Consider the following 14,894-nt stretch of genomic DNA (forward strand, 5'->3'; position numbering starts at 1 on the left):
ATGAAAATACCAGTGCTGGATTTGCAGATATCTGATGCCACACCACCAGTCTGTTTTTCTTCAGTTGTGCCACTGTCTCAGCAACTCCTTTGCTACAGAGCTTATCTTGACCTTGAAGGCATAAGCTACAGCTTCTACTGCCCTGTTCAGAGGCAAAGAGCTTTCATGTTCTTTTTCATAGTGAAAAACAGATCATTAGCAGAATGGGCACCACATCACTAGCCTGGTGAAATGAATTATGTGGCAGACACAAGATATATCTCTTATAATTTTTTTTTTTTTTTGGTTTTTGGTTTTTGGGCCACACTCGGCGGTGCTCAGGGGTTACTCCTGGCTGTCTGCTCAGAAATAGCTCTTGGCAGGCACGGGGGGACCATATGGGACACCGGGATTCGAACCAACCACCTTTGGTCCTGGATCGGCTGCTTGCAAGGCAAACGCCACTGTGCTATTTCTCTGGGCCCATAATTCTTTTTCTTACGTTTACAGTACGGGGGGTTGAACCTATGGCCTGCACTTGCAAGGACAAGTGTTCTGCTTTGTCCTATACCCCATTACAATTTGGGGGGGGGTTGGGTCACATCCGGCAGCACTCAGGGGTCACTCCTGGTTCTGTTCAGAAACCACGCTTGGCAGTCTCAGGACCATATGGGATGCTGGGATTTGAACGCCATACTGCTGTGCTATCTCGTCAGTCCCGACCCATTATAATTTTTTTTTTTTAAATAACCTAGCAGTGCTTGAGGACTACTGGTTTGTTTTTGGTGTTTTGCTCATTGGCAATTGGAGAATTCTACCATGCTTGATATGATCTTAAGGTCTCACACGTGTTGTATAGTTTACAACTACTCTTCAGTCTTGGCCCAGTGGATTCCCTTCCTTACCTCCCCTTCCCTATTCCTTCCTTTTCTATTCCCCTCCCCTTCTCTTTCCCTCTGCTTCTCACCCCTTCTCTTCCCCTATCTCCTCTTTCTCACTCCCATTAGTGCTCATTTCTGGCTTTGTGCACAAAGATCACTAATGGCTTATTTTGCTGGAGAACCTTTTGTGGTGATTTGCAAAGCAAGTTCTTTAACTTTGTCTTGGCCCTTATTATAATTCTTAAATTTTCATCACTAAATTTTTTTCCTAGGTATATTTTTTGTGGAACGAGTGATCTTCTGTTATGGATCTGAATATTCCAGATACTGAATTGGTAAGTTCAGTTATCCTAAAAGTTTTTGAGGCATTTTCCCTTTAGAGAAGCTTATTCTCTCTCTCTCTTTCTCTCTTCTCTCTCATTTCTTTTTCTTTTAGTAGCCACACATATTTTTTTCAATAAATATTATTTCAATAAATATAATTTTTCACACGTTTTAAATTAAGTGAGAAGAACAAAAATATTTTTGCTTACTTAAAAGTTTATATAGTGGAGGAGCCGTGGCCAACACAGGACAGACCTCAGTTCACATCTTGGCATCCCATATGGTCCTCTGAGCCTGTCAGGAGCAATTTCTGAGCACAGAGCCAGGAGGAACCCCTGAGTGCTGCTGGGTATGACCCAAAAACATGGTGGAGGTACAAGGCCCTCAAAGGGGCTGAAGTTCTACTTTTTTTTGTTTGTTTGTTTTTGGGCCACACCGGGCGGTGCTCAGGGGTTACTCCTGGCTGCCTGCTCAGAAATAGCTCCTGGCAGGCACGGGGGACCATATGGGACACCGGGATTCGAACCAACCACCTTAGGTCCTGGATCGGCTGCTTGCAAGGCAAACGCCGCTGTGCTATCTCTCCGGGCCCTGAAGTTCTATTTTTTTTGTTTTTTTTGGGTCACACCTGGTGACGCTCAGGGGTTACTCCTGGCTATGTGCTCAGAAATCGCTCCTGACTTGGAGGACCATATGGGACACTGGGGGATCGAATCGCGATCTGTCCTAGGTCAGATTCATTCAAGGCAAACACCCTACCGCTGTGCCATCGCGCAGGTCCTGAGGGCTGAAGTTCTTACTTTAATTACATGAACCCCATATTTGATCCCTGCCACCACCTGGTCCTATAGTGTTGCTGGAAGTAGTCTGCCATCTCATTTCTTTAAATAAATGTATTTTACTAAAAATATGAAAAATGGAAATTTAATATATTCTAGTATTTTAAGGAACTATTTGATTTGTGCTAGCATATAGCATTATTGGTTTTTTTTTTTCCTTGGTGGTGGTGGTGCATTATTGGGTTTTGTTTGCTAAATGAGAGTCATTATCTGCATGATTCTTGTAGATTGAATCTAAAATAGTCTTAATATACAGTGGTATGACAGTAGTATATTCAGGATCTAGTGGGAATTGTGTCTAAACTAGTCTTTGGGTCGTGCACAACTTTACTGACAGGAAATTTAATTGAGCTAAAAATTTTAGTATGGGTTGGCTGGGATTGGGTAAAGGGGATTTGGGTAGAGCACTTGGAAGGCAAATAAATGTAAAATGGCTTATTTTTTGGTTTCTGGGACACTCTTTTTTTTTTATTTATTTATTTTTGGGCCACACCCTGTGACGCTCAGGGGTTACTCCTGGCTATGCGCTCAGAAGTTGCTCCTGGCTTCTTGGGGGACCATATGGGATGCCGGGGGATCGAACCGCGGTCCGTCCTAGGCTAGCGCAGGCAAGGCAGGCACCTTACCTCCAGCGCCACCGCCTGGCCCTCTGGGACACTCTTGGCAGTGCTGAGGGCTTACTCCTGACTGTGCTTAGGGATCATTCCTGCAAATTTCAGGGGACCATATTGAGTGTCATGAATTGAATCTGGTCAACTGTGTGCAAGGCTAGTGGTACCCGCTGGTCTAAAATGGCTTATTTTGTGTGGGAAATTGGTAGATGGACGAGGAGAATAGAGTATATCTGAAGGAAAAGAAAGGAAAAGGAGACTAAGAGTAGGGAGGAGTTAGTCATAGAAAACTAAAATAATTAAGCAGAGCTGGCATTGGCATTGACTATAATGAATAAAGAACTATACAAACCATGGTGAGATAGAGAAATGTGTCTTCCTGGTGTTCTTTGGCTAGAATTCCTGTGCTATCTCTCTAGCCTCTATTAGTATCATTCTTGGAACTGATACATTTTAAAAGATTGGTGGGAGTGGGGATGGCTTTCAAGGATAGAGCAAGCACTTTGCTTATGGGAGAGCCTTGGCTGGAATCCGGGAGCTACATGACTTTCTAGAGCACTCCTAAGTGTGTCCTTGGTGCCTATGTTCTTCAGGTCTGACCACTATCAAGACTGTTGCATTTTCCATCTGCTAAAGAAAGATTATTGGGGAGGGGGCTGAAGAGATAGTATGAGGTTAAAGTGCTTGCTTTGCCTGCTGTCACTGATTCTTTGCATTGGAACTACTCCTGGCATCGCATATGTGATTATATATGCTACCAGGATCAAGCTGAAACTAGCTGCATTCAAGACAAAATACCCCTGTACTCTCTTCAAAAAAATTTTTTTCCAGCAGTACTCAGGACTTAATTCTTGGTTCTGTGGTCAGGGATTACTCCTAATGGGACTCTAGTTCCGAGGATTGAACTGGGTTTGGCCTCATTCAAGGCAGGGTCACTACCTTCTATACTATCATTTTGGCCCTCCTGTTTCTTTCTTTCTTTTTTTTTTTTTTTGTGGTTTTTGGGTCACACCCGGCAGTGCTCAGGGGTTGTTCCTGGCTCCAGGCTCAGAAATTGCTCCTGGCAAGCACGGGGGACCATATGGGACACCGGGATTCGAACTGATGACCTCCTGCATGAAAGGCAAACGCCTTACCTCCATGCTATCTCTCCGGCCCCTCTTTCTTTCTTTTTTTTTTTTTTTTTTTTACTCTGAAGGTTTCACAGTTTTGAGGCTGGAGATATAGTATTGCAGGTAGAACACTTGCCTTGCATGCAGCCAGATGGTTCGATCACCAACATCCCCCATATGGTTCCAAAGCCCTGCCGGGAGTAACCCCTCAGCACTGTCAGGTGAGGCCCCAAAATAAGCTAACAAAAGTTTCATGGATTTATGGTTATCAATAATTGAGGTAAGTTTTCTATTAAGGGGCCAGAGAGATAGCACAGCACTAGGATGTTTGCCTTGCAAGGGGTCAACCCACGACAGAACCAGGTTTTATTCCCAGCCCCCTGGAATCAGGAGTGATTTCTGAGTGCAGAGCCAGGAGTAACCCTGAGTGCTGCCGGGTGTGGCCCAAGAATCAAAAAAAAAAAAGTTTTTATTAAGTACAATGCTTTGAGTTTTACTGTTGCTTGTTTGCTTATGGGCAACATCTGGTGGTATTCCTGGGCTACTCCTGAGTAGTTCCTGATTCCTGACTCTCCACTCAGGAATCACGCCTATCAGCCTCTGAGGACCATATGGGATGTCAGAGATTGAACCTGGCTGGCTGCGTGCAAGGCAAGCATCTTACCTCTCTGTTCCTGGAGTTTTTCTGAATAAATTAACTGCTTTCTGGGATTACAGACTTGGTTGTGGTTTGCTGAGGTCACACATTTGGTTAGTAGCTGGGATCTCATTGGTTGAGGTGTTGGCAATACCTTCTGTGCTGATGACACAAAGGTGGTGAAAGGGATCAATCTTATAGCTTGTTTCAAACCAGTCGGGCATTTTATTTCTGAACACTCCGAGGCTTATTCTGTTTAATGGATACACTCTTCCTTCTGTACCATTAAAAGTATTTTATTTGGAGGGCCTTGAGAGATGGCACAGCAGATAAGATGCTTGCTTTGCTTGTGGTCAATTTGGGTTCAATCTGTGGCATCCTATATGGTCCCCTGAGTGCCAGGAGCGATCCCTGAGCATAGAGCCAGGATTAAGCTCTGAACACTGCTGGTGTGGCCCCCAAACCCAGAAACTGATTTACAGAACTGTACTGTTAGTGATAGTTTCTTTCTTTTTATTTTTTTTTTTTTGGGCCACACCCGGCGCTGCTCAGGGGTTACTCCTGGCTGTCTGCTCAGAAATAGCTCCTGGCGGGCACGGGGAATCATATGGGACACCAGGATTCGAACCAACCACCTTTGGTCCTGGATCGGCTGCTTGCAAGGCAAACGCCTGTGCTATCTCTCCGGGCCCAGTGGTAGTTTCTTATGTAATTTACCTTGCATGCAGTCTACCAGGGTCAATCCTCAGTATCCAATAAGGTTCCCTGATTACTCCCACCAGGAGCAATTCCTGAATGTAGAACCAGGAGTAACTTCTAAGCCAGGTGTAGCCTTCCCCACCCCAGAAAAATAGAATCAAAATTAAGTTAATTGATTCTTCCTACTGTTTTTTTCCTTCTTTTCTTGTCCTGCCCTTCTCTTTTCTGCCCTTCTTTTTCGTTTCTTTTTGCCATACTTAACAGTGCTTAGGGCTAACTCCTGGCTCTTATTCAGGGATCACTCATGCTGGGGTTCGAGGGACCATATGAGGTGTCCAGGATCAAGCTCTGGGTGGCTGCATGCAAGGCAAGTGTTCCCTCCCACCCACCCACCCACCCTCCCTCCCTCCCTCCCTCCCTCCCTCCTTCCTCCTTTCTTCTTTCTTTCTTTCTTTCTTTCTTTCTTTCTTTCTTTCTTTCTTTCTTTCTTTCTTTATTTCTTTATTTCTTTCTTTCTTTCTTTCTTTTTTTGTTTCTTTATTTCTTTCTTTCTTTATTTCTTTCTCTCTCTCTCTCTCTCTCTCTCTCTCTCTCTCTCTCTCTCTCTCTCTCTCTCCCCTCCCTCCCTCCCTCCCTCCTTTCCTTCCTTCCTTCCTTCCTTCCTTCCTTCCTTCCTTCCTTCCTTCCTTCCTTCCTTCCTTCCTTCCTTCCTTCCTTCCTTCCTTCCTTCCTTCCTTCCTTCCTTCCTTCCTTCCTTCCCTTTTTATATTATGGTTTGCCAATTTTATTGGCATTATAAAAGAACCACCAATTGCATAATTTATTTTTTTGTCCCTTCACCCCAGTTTTATTTAATTTAGATTCCATTAATTTTGGGGGGCAGGGGTGATATGGGTGTTTCTTTGCTCTGTACTTGGCATGAGAGGTCTATCCTGTTCATGGTCAGGGAAATGAGGTGCTGGGGGTTGATCTGGGTTCTCTCATGTGCAAGGCAAACACCTATACTAACTGTCTCTCTGATTCTCATTTCTGCATTTTTTATTTTATTTTTTGGTTTTGGGTCACACCCGGCAGCACTCCGGGTTCCTCCTGGCTCTATGCTCAAAAATTGCTCCTGGCAGGCTCAGGGGACCATAGGGGATGCTGGGATTTGAACCACTGTCCTTCTGCATGAAAGGCCTTACCTCCATGTTATCTCTCCGGCCCTGTATTTTTCTTTATTACATCTTTGGCTGTTTTTGGTTTATTTATTTTTATTATGCCTTTTTAGCTGATTTTGGTTTATTTTGGTCTTGTTCTAGTTTGTCGTGGTGGTGTCTCTATTTTTTTTTTTTTTCTTTGATCATACCTAGTGATACTTGGATGATCCTGGCTGTGTTCTGGGATCAATCCTGGCAATATGGGATGCCTGGGACTGATTCAGGTTGGCTGCAGCAAGGCAAGCACCCTATCAACTGTATTACCTATCCAGTCCTAAAACTTCCTTTTTAAATTTCTTTTTTTTTTTTTTGGTCATGCCGGGCAGTGCTCAGGGGTACTCCTGGCTCTACGCTCAGAAATCGCTCCTGGTAGGCTCGGGGGACCATATGGGATGCCGGGATTTGAACCATTGTCCTTCTGGATGCAAGGCAAATGCCTTACCTCCATGCTATCTCTCCAGCCCCCTTTTTTAATAATAAATTTCTGTCATTGCTGCTTTTGCTGGTTGTGTAAATTTTGACATCTAGAAAAAATATATATGGTTCAGGACTTTACTTTCCAGGCTTGGCTGTATTGCTTGGCTAACTTCTTGCCCCTGTATTTTATTTAATTTTAATTTAATTTTAATAGGTCATACCTATTGGTGCTTAGTGGACCACGAAATGGTGGGATTTGAACCAAGGTGTAAAATCACCCCACACGCCCTCTCCAAGCCTAGGTGAATGAGTCTAAAGCAGGGTCGCACATGAAATAATCCAGACCTGGCTGAGGGTGAAATACGTTTAGTTGTCAAGACACAAGTCCTACAGAGACCACCCCCCAGGTAGGGCAGTTAGGACAAAGTAAGTACACATAGCTCAGGCTATCCTGAGCCAGTCTGACCTAGGTTTACATGTAAGACAGTCTCTGTTTGGGAGTAAAACCAAGTTGTAAACAAATAGATACAAAGGAACCAGGGATGATCTTTGTTTTGGGTGAAACCAAGTTGCAAACAAAAAGATATAAAGAAACTAGGAATGATCTTTCTTTTAGGTAAAATAAGGTGTACCTTAACACCCGGGCCTTCCTTAAGTAAAGCATGCATTCAAGTCCTTTGAGCCATCTCCCTGACTTAATTGTATTTTTTTTTTTTTTTTGGTTTTTGGGTCACACCTGGCAGTGCTCAGGGGTTATTCCTGGCTCCAGGCTCAGAAATTGCTCCTGGCAGGCACAGGGGACCATATGGGGCGCTGGGATTCGAACCGATGACCTTCTGCATGAAAGGCAAACGCCTTACCTCCATGCTATCTCTCCGGCCCGACTTAATTGTATTTTAAAGTTTCTGTTTTCCTTTTTGGGAGAATAGGGGTAGAGGCAGTGGATTTGGGCCACATCTGGCTGTATTCAAGGATCACTTGCTACTTTTATTTTTTTTTATTTTTTATTTTTTGGTTTTTGGGTCACACCCGGCAGCAACTCGGGGGTTATTCCTGGCTCTATGCTCAGAAATCACTCCTGGCAGACTCGGGGACCATATGGGATGCTGGGATTCGAACCACTGACCTGCATGCTACGCAAACGCACTACCTCCATGCTGTCTCTTCGGCTCCATACTTTTTACTTTTATTTTTAAATTTTTTGTTGTTTTGTTTTGTTGGGCCACATCTGGCTCTGCGCTCAGAAATGTGCTCCTGGTAGGCTCAAGAAATCATATGGGATGCTGGGGATTGAACCTGGATCCCAGGTTGACCATGTGCAAGGCAAATGCCCTACTGCTGTGCAATCGCTCCAGTCCCTTAATTTTTAAATTTAAACACTGGGTGCAAGTTTTTTTTTTTATTTTTTTATAATAATACAGTTTTTTTCCACAGATCAAGTTGTTCACAATTGAGTTACTATCATCAATCATCATGATTGAGTTAATTCATCAGTGCACATTTCCTGCCACCAGTGTCCCCTCTCATCCTCCATGATTCCCTCTTTCCTCTCACCCACCTGTATTTGCCTGCTTCTGGGGCAGGCATTTTACTGGTTTCTTTTCTTTTCTTTCTTTTTTTTTTTTATTTTGGGTCACACCAGCAGCACTCAGGGGTCACTCCTGGCTCTACGCTCAGAAATCGCTCCTGGCAGGCTCAGGGTACTATATGGGGTGCCGGGATTCGAATCACTGTCCTGTATGCAAGGCAAACACCCTACCTCCATGTTCTCTCTCTCTCTCTCTCTCTCTCTCTCTCTCTCTCTCTCTCTCTCTCTCTCTCTCACCCTTCTCTCTCTCTCTCTCCCCCCCCATCCCCTGTGGTTTTCACTACTGTTAACGAAGGAGTGCCATGCATGTCACTTTATTTCCTTTCAGCACCCAGTTCCTGTCCAGAGTGATTAGTTCCAACTATCACTTTCATAGTAGATCCTTCTCTACTCTTATTTTTTATTTTTTGGTTTTTGGGCCACACCCGGTAATGCTCAGGGGTTACTCGTGGCTATGTGCTCAGAAGTTGCTCCTGGCTTGGGGGACCATATGGGACACCGGGGGATCGAACCACAGTCCGTCCAAGGCTAGCGCAGGCAAGGCAGGCACCTTACCTTTAGCGCCACCGCCCGGCCCCTCCTTCTCTACTCTTAACTTCACTCTTCAATCTTTGTCGTAAGCTTCCTACTATAGACTGGTCCTCCTAATCCTCATCTCTATTTTCTCTGAATATCATCCCCACACTGTCTTTTACTTTCCTATATCCCACAGATGAGTGAGATTATTCTAGGTTTATCTCTTTCCCACTGATTAATTTCACTCAGCATAATAAACTACATGTCTATCTGTGTAAGCAAATTTCATGACTTCATTTTTCCTAACAGCTGCATAGTATTCCATTGTGCAGATGTATCACGATTTCTTTAGCCACCATCTGTTGTCATACACCCGGGTTGCTTCTAGATTCTGGCTATTGTAAATAATGCTGCAATGAATATAAGAGTACAGAGGGCATTTTTGTATTATGTTTTTGTGTTTCTAGGGTATATCCCTAGGAGTGATATTATTGGATCATAAAGAAGCATTTCCAGCTTTTTTTTAAATTTTTGGGCCACACCCGGTGAGGCTTAGGGGTTACTCCTGGCTACATGCTCAGAAATCACTCCTGGCTTGGGGGACCATATGGGAGTCTGGGGGATCGAACTGTGGTCCTTCCTGGGTCAGGCAAATGCCCTACCGCTGCACCAATGCTCTGGCCCTGCGGTATTTTTTTTGAGGTATATTGTTTTATAGAAAGTCTGGACTAGGGCCAGGGTGATAGCACAGTGATAGAGTGTTTTGCCTTGCACATGCCGACCTGGGATGGACCCAGGTTTGATCCCTAGTTTCCCATATGGTCCCCCAATCCTACCAGGAGTGATTTCTGAGCGCAGAGCCAGGAGTAACCCCTGAGCACCACTGGGTGTGGCTCAAAAACCAAAGGAAAAAAAGAAACTCTGGATTAGATGGCATTTCCACCAGCAGTGAATGAGTGTTCCTTTCTCCCTGCATTCACACCAGCACTAGTTGTTCTTTTGTGATGTGTACATTCTCTGTGGTGTTAGAGAATACCATACTGTTTTGATTTGCATCTCTGATGATTAGTGATGTGGAACATTTTTTCATGTGCACAAGGATCACTTCTGGTGGTGCTGAGGTGACAATATGTGAGAGCCAGGATAGAACTAGAGTCAAAATTGTGCAAGACAAGTTCCTGTACTATCTTTTTGCCTTCTTGTTCTTGTTTTTCTTGTTCACCTCCTCTTCCTCTTCCGCTTCCTTCCCCTCCTCCTATCCCCCTCCCCTTCTCCTCTCCATACCTGACTGTGCTCAGGACTTATCTTGGTTTTGTGCTCAGAGATCACTCTTGGTAGGCTTCAAGGGTCATATGGGGAGTTGGAGATTGATTATGTGGTTAGAGAACATTTGGATTTTTAAAAATCGTTGAAGATTATTTTATAGCCTAGGATATGGTCTAAACATAGATGCATTGTTTGTGGGCATTTGGAAAAAAGTGTGGGCATCTTGTTATTGGGTGTAGAATTCTGTAAATATTACTTTCTTAATTGATCCTGTTGAATTATTCTATATCCTTACTGATCTGTCTAGTTAAATTCAGTTGTTGAGAGATGGATATTGTAGTCTGAGTATAATCGTAGATTTCTCTATTTTTCCTTTGATTTCTGTCAGCCTTTTTTTCACTTACTAGTCTTTTTTGTTAGGTGTATAGACTTTTAATGTTACCATGCCTTCTTGGTCATCCGATCTTTTATGATTATATAATCTTCTCCATCTCTGATAATTTCCTTTGCTTTAAATTTTACTTTATCTGGTATTAATATGTAAAATATAATTCATTTAATTTAAATTTAAATAGGCACACTTGACTGGTGGCTGGCATATTGAGAGTGCATTTCTGGAAGATGGAGAAAGCTTTGACACAATAAATTTAATTAAAAGGTAAATTTCATGGTATGTTAGAGTTATTAAGAGTAATGGGTAATTAGCAAGAAAGGATGATTGGGGCAGAGGGAATTGGGGATATGAGTTTAAATGGACAATCAAGGAAGAAATTACTGGCTGGGAATGTGAAGGGTATTAGACATGTTTCACATGTGTGAGTCTCTGTGTTTGTCAAACCAAAGCAAAACCAGGGAAAGCATGTGTCATGAACAAAGATTTGAAAAAGTGAGTGAACTCAGCAGGAGGAGCACCCTTGTGAGAACTTTAGCTTTTGCTGTCAGTGACAGGGAGAACATTAGAAGAGTTAGAACAGATTGGTTCATTTCAACTTGAGTTTAAAATGACTTTTAAGGTCATACTGGTTGGCATATTGAAAATTGAGTAAGACAAGTGTTGGAGGATCAGTTGAGGAAAATAGAAAGAAAAAGCCTTTGGCCTAAAAAACAGGGAGACCCTATCCATGAAGCATTCTACCATAAGACAAGAATACAAAATAAATGTGTAGTAAGTAGCTAACTGAATTTGGAGTTGAATATTAGACATTTTTTGTTTTGTTTTGTTTTTTGTTTGTTTTTTTGGTTTTGGGGCCACACCCAGTGACTCTCAGGGGTTACTCCTGGCTATTCGCTCAGAAATCGTTCCTGGCTTGGGGGACCATATGGGATGACAGGGATGAAACCAAGGTTTGTTCTAGGCTAGCACAGGCAAGGCAGACCGCCTTTCTGCTTGCACCACCACTCCGGCCCCTAGACATTTTTTAAAATATGTGTTTGAAATGTTTATTTAATATTGAAGTAGAACAAACAAGACAGATTATTTTCTAGATACTGATTGCCAGCCCTTGTGGATCTTCCATTTTTCTGTAATAGGGGTCATAAATAAAATAAATAAAACAAAAGAATAGTTCCTATACAGTGTTAGAAAATGGCAAGTCTTATGGGGAAAAATTTCAGTGTTGATGTTGTGGGACTGACTTCCTGACAATGTGACATTTGATAGGAAGATCTTAAGGAAATACTTAGAGATACCTAAGAGAATAGTAGTTCAAGTAAAGGGAAACATGGAAACACAAAGCACAGTGGCAAAATATGACAGGAGTGTCATGAGCAAGGGAAAGAAGATGAGGGATGCCAGCTCTTAGGCAGTGAATGGCTAACTAAAGGCCATTTTAAAGACTTTTACCTTGTATGGACATGGGAAGGTAATGTATAGTCTTACAAAAGAGAGACATGGCATGACCTGTCATTTAATTGAGTCTTTAGTTGTGCTGAAGACTGAAGGGGCAGGTGTAGAAAAAGGTATTGGCTAAGGGACTTAAAATAATCCATGTAAAAGGATGTAAAAGGCTGTGTTGAGGAATGGTTATATTTTGGTTACTTTTGAAGGTGGCACTGACAAAATTAGCTTGATTGGTTGTGAATGAGAGAAGTCAGGAATTATTTTAGGTTTTATGACCTGAGCAATTTTTTTGTGACCTAAGTAGTTGTGACCAGAGAAGGATAAAGTTGCATTAATTGAGGTGGAAAGTCTGGGTAAAGCAGATTTGAAGAGGTAGTTAGAAACTCAGGTTTTTGCTTTTGTTTTTGTTTTTGATTTTGTGCTACAACCAGTGATGCTCAGGGCTTACTCCTAGCTTTCTGCTCAGGGATCACTCTTGGCAGTGCCCTGTTTACTGTACAATTTCTCCAGGCCTAGAAATAGTTTCATTTAGAAAAAAATGAGTAAGATAGAGGTGGAGATACCTATAAAGCTAACAAAGGAAGAGAAATTTTACACTCTGAGCTGGGACTCTAGATTGGAGTTTATCTGCATTTTTTTTTTTTTTTTTTTTGGTTTTTGGGCCACACCCAGTGGTGCTCAGGGGTTACTCCTGGCTATCTCTCAGAAATAGCTCCTGGCAGGCACGGGGAACCATATGGGACACCGGGATTCAAACCAATCACCTTTGGTCCTGGATCGGCAAGGCAAACGCCGATGTGCTATCTCTCAGGGCCCAAGAAATCGCCGGACCATATGGGATGCCGGGATTCAAACCACCGTCCTTCTGAGTCTAAGGCAAACGCCTTACCTCTATGCTATCTCTCCGTCCCCTTTATCTGCATTTCTAAGTATCAGTATTTTTAATATGTTCTATCCTGGTAAATGTTAATTCTGTTGGTGAGAGAAATTAACCGACTTGCATTTTGCCTTTGCCCACAGTTGATAGTTCATTCTTAGGGTTAAATAAAAACTTCATTCCAAATATAGGAACAGAAATCTAACTGTATAGTCTGAGTGTTTCTACTTACTTTCTATTTTAGGTTCTATTTCTGCTGGATTGTGCAAGATATTTAACCCTGTTTTATTTGAGGTATGACTTAAATACCAAGCATCTTAAATAAGAAAAGGGAAATCCTTTAGTTTTGGAAGTCAGAATGCCAAGGAGAAGGAAAACTATTGGGGGAAGTCCTTTTCGGAAGACTGCAAACTCTCAGAAAGTTGTATCCAGTGTTGCTAGTCATGATGAGCCAACCACTACTGTCCCTGCCATATGTGAGACAAAAATTGATCAGGAAGAACTCTTCACCAGTGTCTCAGAGATGTTTTCTGATCTGGATCCTGATGTAGTATATATGATGCTTTCTGAATGTGATTTCAAAGGTGAGAGAAAGTTTAGTTTGAACCCTTTTATAAGACCTCATATATATGCTGTCCAGTATTAATATAGAAACATGACTTATTTCTATTTTATTATTTGTAGAGCGTCTGCTTTGGGTAAGGAATGTTGAGGAATAGGAAGAATAAAATGTAGTTTCTGCTTCCAAGAAATGTGTAGTTCTAGATGTACAATATATGTATATAGATATGTTCTATGTTTTATTTTATTATTTTATCTCCTCTAGAACCAGGTGGGCACTGTTGATATTTTGAACTAGATAATTCTTTGTGAGTGCCTCAACTTCATTGTAGGGTGATTGGCAGCGATTCTGATTGGTACCCATACATGGCAATAGTATTCCCCAATAGTATTCCCTTGCTGTGACAATTAAAAATGTCTCTCTGTATTGGCATGTGCCCTTGGGATGGGTCCCGAGGTGAGAACCATTTTCCAAAGAATGTAAGGTCCAGAAAGATAGAACTCTTATAAAATGACTTTGCTTTATTATTGTATACTTAGCTTCTAAAATAGATTACTCAGAGTAGAAACTCAATAAATATTTGAATAAAAAGGCTGTTAGATCTGTGAGAATGGGAATTTAAAGAGTTCAGGTTAAAAGAAATATATGTTTTCAAAATACCAGCTTTCTTTGGCTTCTGGTTTTTGGTTTTTGGGTCACACCTGGTGGTGCTCAGGGGTTGCTCAGAAATGGCTCCTGGCAGGCTCGGGGACCATATGGAATTCTGGGGATCGAACCCAGGTTGGTCCCAGGTCAGTCCCAGGTTGGCCTTATGCCAGGCAAACACCTTACCTGCTGTGCCCTCAAAATACCAGCTTTCTGGTCAAGAAACATGGGTTAATTTTTTTTTTAAAGCCAGTCAAATTGAGTAGTGGGGGGGTTATATACTAAATTTTGTTTTTTTAAATTTTATTTATTTGTTTTAGTCTGGGAGGCTATATCAGGTTATGCTTAGGGATTACATTTGACTCTTCATATAGGAATTTCTCTGGGCTGTACTTGGGGGACCATATGGGATGCCGAGGAACCAGGTTGGTTTGGGTTGTGCAAGGTAAACACCCTACCTTTTGTATTGTTGCTTCAGCCCATTGATTTGATTTTTAACTTGCTACTTAACCTCTCTGGGTCTCAGTTTTTTGTTTTTGTTTTTTATTTTTTACTTCTTTATTCATTTTGGGCCATACCTGGCAGGACTGTTACTGGCTCTGCACTCAGGAAGCACTCTTGGTGTGCCTGGGGGTGGGTGGGGGTGGAGACAGCACATATGGGGAAGAACATATGGGGAACTGGAGATTAAGCTGAAGTTGGCTGCATACAAGGAAAGTACCTTACCAACTATACCATCGTTCCAGCCCTCATCAGTGTGCTTATTCATTTGTTAATAAGAAAAGTAACAGTATATACTTCATCGGACTTCTTAGGTGAGGATTGAATTTTTCCCTGTTTTGTTTGTTTGTTTGGTTTTTGGGCTACACCCCGGTGCTCAGGGGTTACTCCTGGCTATCTGC

At 42.3% G+C, this 14,894-nt stretch overlaps 2 protein-coding genes and 1 long non-coding RNA gene across 3 annotated transcripts in view; 2 read left to right on the forward strand and 1 right to left on the reverse strand.

The window, feature by feature from the left end:
- LIAS (lipoic acid synthetase) overlaps window positions 1–14,894 on the forward strand; it is a 939,974-nt gene that overhangs the window by 513,184 nt on the left and 411,896 nt on the right. The window lies entirely within an intron of this gene.
- The window catches only part of LOC126032527 (uncharacterized), an 891,448-nt gene that overhangs the window by 305,553 nt on the left and 571,001 nt on the right, over window positions 1–14,894 (reverse strand). The window lies entirely within an intron of this gene.
- The window catches only part of N4BP2 (NEDD4 binding protein 2), an 83,912-nt gene that overhangs the window by 2,933 nt on the left and 66,085 nt on the right, over window positions 1–14,894 (forward strand). The window contains exons 2-4 of the mRNA XM_049790205.1: window positions 1,133–1,195; window positions 10,644–10,726; window positions 13,030–13,369. Of these exons, the coding sequence (XP_049646162.1) occupies window positions 13,144–13,369 (226 nt within the window). The 5' untranslated portion in view covers window positions 1,133–1,195; window positions 10,644–10,726; window positions 13,030–13,143. The remainder of the gene's footprint in view (window positions 1–1,132; window positions 1,196–10,643; window positions 10,727–13,029; window positions 13,370–14,894) is intronic.

This window comes from Suncus etruscus, chromosome 16 (genome assembly GCF_024139225.1).
Source record: "Suncus etruscus isolate mSunEtr1 chromosome 16, mSunEtr1.pri.cur, whole genome shotgun sequence".
Classification (NCBI taxonomy): Eukaryota; Metazoa; Chordata; class Mammalia; order Eulipotyphla; family Soricidae; genus Suncus; species Suncus etruscus.